Source organism: Hipposideros armiger, unplaced genomic scaffold (assembly GCF_001890085.2).
Source record: "Hipposideros armiger isolate ML-2016 unplaced genomic scaffold, ASM189008v1 scaffold_0, whole genome shotgun sequence".
NCBI lineage: Eukaryota > Metazoa > Chordata > Mammalia > Chiroptera > Hipposideridae > Hipposideros > Hipposideros armiger.
Window position 1 is genome coordinate 2,985,849 of NW_017731350.1, and position 7,810 is coordinate 2,993,658.

The 7,810-nt window shown below is 37.6% G+C and overlaps 1 protein-coding gene across 1 annotated transcript in view; it reads right to left on the bottom strand.

Moving 5' to 3' along the window:
• Positions 1 to 7,810, bottom strand: part of HADHB (hydroxyacyl-CoA dehydrogenase trifunctional multienzyme complex subunit beta) — a 29,768-nt gene that overhangs the window by 3,438 nt on the left and 18,520 nt on the right. The window contains exons 7-15 of the mRNA XM_019643329.1: positions 7,286 to 7,373; positions 5,948 to 6,135; positions 5,460 to 5,640; positions 4,578 to 4,699; positions 2,508 to 2,587; positions 2,382 to 2,429; positions 1,610 to 1,697; positions 1,164 to 1,238; positions 580 to 744 (exon numbers count right to left, since the gene is read on the bottom strand). Coding sequence (XP_019498874.1) covers positions 580 to 744; positions 1,164 to 1,238; positions 1,610 to 1,697; positions 2,382 to 2,429; positions 2,508 to 2,587; positions 4,578 to 4,699; positions 5,460 to 5,640; positions 5,948 to 6,135; positions 7,286 to 7,373 — 1,035 coding nt within the window. The remainder of the gene's footprint in view (positions 1 to 579; positions 745 to 1,163; positions 1,239 to 1,609; positions 1,698 to 2,381; positions 2,430 to 2,507; positions 2,588 to 4,577; positions 4,700 to 5,459; positions 5,641 to 5,947; positions 6,136 to 7,285; positions 7,374 to 7,810) is intronic.

Consider the following 7,810-nt stretch of genomic DNA (forward strand, 5'->3'; position numbering starts at 1 on the left):
ATTGGGTTGTCGGAAAGTCATGACGCATATTTGCAACGAAAAACATTAAAAAAACACGTCATGACTCTTCTGACAACCCAATAGTTATCCAGAGGTAAATTAATTCTCCAATTAAGGTATAGTTCAGTTTTTAAGAAAGACAGTTTACCTCTTGGATTTTATAGATAAGTCTCATGGTGACTAGATAAATGAATAAAATTTTATTTTTAAAGAAAATATATCAAAGTGTGAATAATGACAGTGTCTGATGAAGGGATTATAGATGATCTAATTTTTCTATATACTTTTTGTATTTTCCTTAATTTCCATAATGAGCATATACTACTTTTATAAACAAAAAATGTAAACATTTTAGGAAAAAAATAGCTTGGATTTAAATAGCATCTTTCTTCCAAAGTACTATCAGAATTAAAGTTGTACCTCCTCCAGGTACAGGATGCTTTTTTCTGGTGGCCTGTCATCAGAAATATTGCTCTAAGAATATTTCAAAATAAACTAAATAGAACATTCTTAGATGATCTTGTTTTGTTTCCAAAAAAATGACTTCCCAGACGCTCCTATGAAGCTGCTGTGACATACCTGCCCTCCAGCTGCACAGGCAGCCACTAAACCATACTGGCCTCCTTCCTTCCGTAATCTGTTGGCAGCTGCCATGACCAACCGGCAGCCAGTGGCTCCAAACGGATGACCCAGGGACAGCGATCCACCCCAGGTGTTAAACTTCTCCAAAGGAGGCATTCCAACCTGGTTCCCACAAAAACAGACACAAGTATAAAGATGAGTTTACTTAACAGAAGAATCAGGCCAGGCTCTTAGTAATAGGAAGTAAGAGAGAGAGAGAAATAACTAACTTAAGACATATCACAAATAATTTTACTGCAAAAGAAAAATTCTAGGTCAATTCTGAAAGCCAAAAATCCATTTATTTTTTCAGCTAACATCAGAATGGGAAGAACAAAAGACAAGTTAAAATGTTGCTGTTATTTTTAACTAAAGCATTTCCAGGAACTATTTTGCAACTAAGAAACAAATATATATATCTAATGAAACAGAAAATTCTTCATAGGAGAAGCTTTCTCCTTCCTATTTTTACTAGCAGGTAACTAAGATCCAGATAGTAAAGTGCTTTGGAAAGTCAAGTACATTTTTAATCAGAAACTTACCTTGCTTTTCCTACCCATGTAGTTTTGTGCAAACCAGTCAGAGTCCATGGCTTTAAAATTAGCCAAAATCTGACCCTAGAAAGAAAAATAATTCAATAAGGACCTTGTTATTAATGTCTCCTGAGGCTTTCTTTTACACATGAGCTTATCTAACTTTAAAGATGAGCAAATCTTTAAATCAGTTGTCACTGAAAAATTTCTAAAGAAACAATTTGATACTTTGGAAGGGCCTCTAAGAGATAGCCTCAAAGGTATGTTTTTACCCTGTGCATGTGCCCTGGATTCCCTCCCCTATGTCCCTGCCAGCAGTGTTAGCCGGTACTTCAAATATAAAGCTCCACTTCTATTTTATTCATATTACAAACTATGCCTTGCTCCCTCCCACAAACATGGACTATGTTTTTTAGGATTATAGTTCTTTGATATGTGTTTTTAAAATGACTTACTGAGAAAGCTTCATGAAATTCAAAAGCATCAATATCATTCATTGTTAATCCTGCCTTTTCTAGAACTTTTGGAGTAGCGTATGACGGTCTGAAAAGAAAAAATAAGTAATATGTTAAAACCTTAACTTTTAACCTAAGAGCTCCTTCATATTCCCCAAACTGAGTTTTACACAGGTATTAGAATGTCCTTCACTCATTCACTGATTCTACTGTATGTACAAATATCAATTAAGTGTGGGGATGCAATAGTGAACTGAATAGACCACAGCCTGTGGCCTTACGCAGTTTCTATTCTAAGTCAGGGAAACAGGTAATAAACAAGTAAACAATAAAAGAAAAAGACAAACTAATAATGTGAAGAACTAGAAGAACACAGGGTTCATAGGGAAAGGCACAGGCTAGGGGCATGGCTAGTTTGAAGGACATAACGAGGGTAGAGCCTTGTGAGGGAGGGGGAGATAGGATAAAACGAGGAGGCTTTTATGAAAGGCTATTCTGAAGATTGTGTAGCAATAAGAAAAAATGCTTACAATATATTCATAAAAAATAATATGAAGTTATATACATAATGACAAGTAGAAATTATAGGAAAAAGTGGAAAAGAATCCCAAACTATAAAATGATATACCAACATAAAGGATGATTATTTTTAATAATCCAACACACAAACCAATTTTGAACTCAGGGCTTAATGTACTTTAAAACCTGTATAATAAATGTGGGTAATCAAATACTTTTATTCTAGTCCAAGGATATATATACTGCTACCTACCCGAGTAAAAGTTGGTCTTTTGGATCTTGAGACACGTACACAAAATCCCTAGGTGGAAAATAGAGGGTTTAGCTCCAGTAATAAAATAAAGAAACCAGAGGCAATTTATTTAAACATTTACTTTACCTCAGATATGCCTTGGGCTTGTAACCCAAGGCCAAAGCTTTTTCCTCTGCCATAATCAGCATCGCAGATGCACCATCAGTCTGAAATGTTAACCAGAAAAATAATGTTCAATTCTTCAGCCTGTCTGGAGGTCTTTCATAGCCATCTTCTTCTGTTTCCTGCTCCTGAATCTACCAAATAATTATACAGTGGTTTTATATAGCAAAACCTTTTTATTTATCCATCATGAAGTCACAATTCAAACACACACACTATAGAGTGTTTGACCCATTTTTGGAGGATGTTCAAAACGTACCATAATTATCAAACGGACAGAGAATAGGTAACTTTAGAAATGTGTATTCATAAGAAATTTAAACCAAATTTTTTTTGCTTTTGACACAGAATATGAGGAATTTTATGAATTAAAACGATCTTTGCTTTACTTTATTTATTTTTACATTTTCTGGACTGTTTCTCAGTTGCTTCCTGCCTGTGACTTCTAGGTGGTTTTCTACTTAAAGAGATTCCACAGCAAGCAAACCAATGGGAGAAGGGAAACAGGTAGACAGCTGAGAACGTCAGAACCACAGTGCTCCCTCTTTGAACACACCCCATATGCTCTTTCCCAAATGACAACTGAGAAGTTGGGGAACAAACAGGTACCATTGAAAAAAGCAAACTACTCTGTAGAGTTTGCAAAATCAAAACAATTTCTACCACATTCTACCATATTTTTATAACTTAGTAGCCCTGAAGGGGATATGTAGGCACCACTAATAGGGTGGCCATAAAGTCTGGAAACATAGCTGACTATACATAATCTATGGTTTGTGGACATTACATTAATAATATGTTCAATGTGCCACTGGGCAAAATTGCAATGAACATAGTGCATTAACATATTTCTGAAAACCCATGTATCTGTGATGTCTTGCCTTTGATGATTTTTGTTTCCGGTTTTCAATAAATAAACCTGCACCGTTAGCTCGCCCCAGGAGTAATCAAGAGGGTTCAGATCTGGCAAAAGTGCAGCCCAGGCCATATGGCCCTATTGTCCAGTTACGTCTGGGAAATGATCATCTCCTCAGCCCTTCACCACTTAGGCTTAGCGGGGTAGAGCATCATCCTGCTGGAACTACTCCAGGCATCCGTCCCCTAGACCAGGAGCAGGCATTAAACAGTCACTTACCAAAACCAAATATGCCAAACATTTGCCTATGTTTCCAGGTAGGGGAGTTATACTATACATTGACTAGATGGACTACATCCAGAAGATTACACACAAGGTGGTAGGAGGACGGAAACCACACATTACAAGCAGAAGTAGAATCAAGAGGGATGTTTAATTGAGGAGCCAAAAAAATAAAAAATTAAAAAATTAAAAAACAAGGAAATGAAGATACCTGCAGATAAGTAAAATAACAACAACAAAAAGTGAGGGTATTTTATTCCATGATAGGAAAATAATTTGGGGGTCAGTATAGAGCATCATTTTCTACCACTCAGAGCTAGAAGAGCTGTCTTGCCACTCTCTCTGCTTACCTTCCATGTCTTTTATGAATCCCCAAATGCATATCCTAAGCTCCAACCAAGCTTTACCCCGAAGAGGCCCTTGCTTTCATACTGCCTTGATTTTGCATTTGTCATTCCCTTTGCCTAGAATGACTTTTCTGTGTTTCTGGAACTAGCTTGCACTCTTCCCTCAAGTGTTAACCTCCTCTGAGAAGCCTCTCTGACCACCATCTATGCCTCTTCGCCAACAGCCTGTGCTTATAGCCATCACAACGCTTTCTCTCTATATTAAAACCATCTGTTCTTTTTATCTCCAGTGCCTAGCATAGGCATTCAAAGTTTTTTGACTGGTTAAGTGTCTGAAGAGAACAGCTTTTTTGCATCAGAATGGTGGCTGCATCAGGTGACTGCTAAGGCCTTAAAAACTATGATTCTATTTTAACATTATCTTTATGGTGAATAACTATTTTTAAGCTTCTATTCATACTACAAACAGATAGATCAACTTAAGGTTTTTCTACAAGAGTACACAAATATAAAAGTCACTAGAGAACACACATAGCACACATAAGTTACCAGGAAAGAAGAATTTGCAGCTGTTACTGTGCCATAGGGCTTGACAAACGCGGGTTTGAGTTTGCCCATCTGATCCAGGGAGGAAGGACGAATGCCGTTATCTTTGGTAACTGTATCTCTTCCTGTAAATAATATGAATTCTTTAACTCTAAGGAACTATTACATTATATATCGTCTCTAGAGAAATATGCTTTAAAAATTATAAGAACAAATGAAATGTAAACCATACCTGTTTGCTAAAAAGAAAGCCTTTAGTGTTATCAAGATATTATCAAATTCTAAACTAAACTCTTAAGACTTTTGGAAAAAAATCTAAATGATTTAACAAAAAAAGGACACCCTATTTTAAGATATTCATTCACATCTGGCTAGTCTATACAGAGATCCTATGAATGAAGAATTTTAAAAACAGGCACCTGTATGAGAACTAAAATATATCAGGAAAATGTAAAAGGAGACTCTTAGAAAAACTTCTCTCTTCACGGGGATGTAAAGTATAGCATAGAGAATAGAGTCAATAATATTGTAATAATCATGTATGGTGCCAGGTGGGTACTAGATTTATTGGAGGGATCACTTCATAAATTATATAAATGTCTAACCACTATGCTATATACCTGAAACAGCATGAAATAATATTGAACGTCTACTGTAATTGAAAAATTAAAAAAAAAGACTTCTCTTTAAAATGTTTACCTATTATTGCAACATAAATTGAAACTTGAGTCCATGTTTAAAAATAAAGGCTGAGTACTTTGGAAACATAACTGACATATTCACTGAAAAATCATTTGGGGTTTTTGGAGTTTTAGGAGCCATTCAGGCCTCCCTAACACATATCACAAAGCAGTCTCCTTGACCAAGTGGAGCAAACCATTTCACCTGGCACTTTGAAGGGTACAACATCCGAAAGGAGTCCTTCATCCTGTGCCTTCTTGGCCAGGCTGTGTGAGCGCAGCGCATACTCATCCTGTTCCAGGCGAGAAACAGCAAAGGCAGCAGCCAGTCGGTCTGCAGAGTGGCCCATGGTCTCATTGGTGGAGAACTCAGCCACCGCAGGGAGCTGGGGAGGGAGCCAGACACGGTCAGGGACACTGTTGATGGGTGTTATACCACACCCAGGGTTATTGGGAAAGTTAAAATCCACTATCAATCAAGACCAAGACAAGGGAAATGCTGTGTGACCAGGGCATCTCTAAAGAGGGCCTACAAATTCAAATTTTCCAACCACTGTCTTTTCTTTTTTCAACTTGACCTGCCCTGTAACTATCAGAGCATCACTGGACCCATGCTGCCTTACCTAATTCTAAATCTCTGAAGTGGGCTGCTTTGGAGACACAAGTCTTTATGTAAGCATTCCCAAATCTTACCTCGGGTGCTAGGAAATTCAGTCTGAATTTAGAGATCAAAGATAGTCGCTGACCCAGAGTCTTGGCCTTATTGAGATCAAGCATCATTTTTCTCATTTTCCTTGAATGACGAATAGGGATGTCGGACATTAACTCTACGCCACCTGCCACGATGACATCAGACTGGCCGGAAGCAATCAAGCCAAAACCTACAAGGCACAGGTCATATGCACATGAACATCTTTTCGCATAAATTAACAGACCATTGATAATTTAAGCTTCTTGATTTAAAAACTGTATGACAGTTATCAGCATTGTACAACATCTGTAATTAAGGTTTTCATCTGAAAAGAGGGATTAAGATAACTTTTTAAATGACTAAAAATACATTTAATACACTAAAGACAAACCAGTGTTATGCAGGCTTTATGGACATCAACTTCTGGAAATATCCATGGGATCAACTCTCAAACAAATCATATTCTAAACCAGAACTTTCAGCATATTTTATATGCTCCCAACTTTAATTTTTAGATATTTTTACTGTAAAGGGAATTTCAATTTCTACAAGCCAAAGAAATTCTGGCTTTTGAGATGTAAGGCAGCCCCCTTCCCACTTTATGGCCATTGGCAAGTATTTTGTTGCTCTACCTGGGAGTGGTCACATGCTACACTGAGTGGTGAGTTGCCCCAAGCACTGGCTCTGGCTTCATTCCCTGCCACCCAGGGGGTAGGCTGCCCAACCTGACCTTGATGTTACTAAGAGAACACATGATTACTATATCTTTCAGATTTCCTGTCTTTTCACAATAAGGGCCGATGCTACAAAATGACCCACAATTTGGCTAAAGATTGTTAGGAGAATTTGTAACTAATTATGAGAAATGCCAAGATGTGGGGGGAAAGTAGAAGCAGATGGTACAGAGGGCTGTACCATCTAAAGCAGTGACTTATCCCTCTGATGATCGTGGAGGGAGGAAGGCCAATCTCCATGGGGAAGTATCATATTAGAATCACCTAACTTTAAATCTTGGCAGGTTATAAACTATTTCATGTCTCAAATTCAGAAGCACCCATAGAAACATATTCCTCCAGTTGATAATCCCTGTTGTAGCCAGCCATGTAACTGATGGAGGAACTACATGAATCATTGAGTCCCTCAGGTATAGAATGAGCAAGAGAATAAGGTTGAGACCTATCGTCAAAAATAAAAATTTTTAAATATTACCATGTTTTTTTAAAAAAACACAAATTCAGAGATCTGTGCATATCATTTACTTCTGTTAAGAGTACTTTTTAGTGATCAAATAAAAGACAAAAGAGGATTACCATGTACCTTCTGCTTTCAGAAAAACATACCTGTGGTCATGGCTTGGTTGGAAGAGATGCAAGCCATGGTGACAGTGTGAGCAGGAGTCTTGTCAGAGAAGCCAGCTCCAAGGGCAGCCTTCAGGAAACACAGTGAATGAAATGATCATGTTACATGCAAATGAGTCTTATACTTCTCTGTGTGGTGAATCAGGAAGGGTTTCAGTTTAATACTCTACAGAGTAATATTCAAAATAAAATGAATGGTCACAGGAATGGTTTACTTATTTTTCATCTAGCCATTAATGACAAGGACTCTGCAAAACTCTTGGTAGCCGGTTTCTAGTAATGGTAGGTATACAAGGCTACAGCACTCTTTTATCTCTCCTAATTTCTTTCCTTTTTTTTTTTTTTTAAAGATTTTTATTGGGAAATTGGGGGAGGGGAACAGTGCTGGGAAATCGGGGAAGGGGACCAGCAGAGTTGCTGTCCTTTTGTTCTTCAGTCTAGTTGTGGAGGACATTGCTTCACTGGCCCATGTTGGTATTATCATTGCGCTCTTCCCGGGTGAGGCAG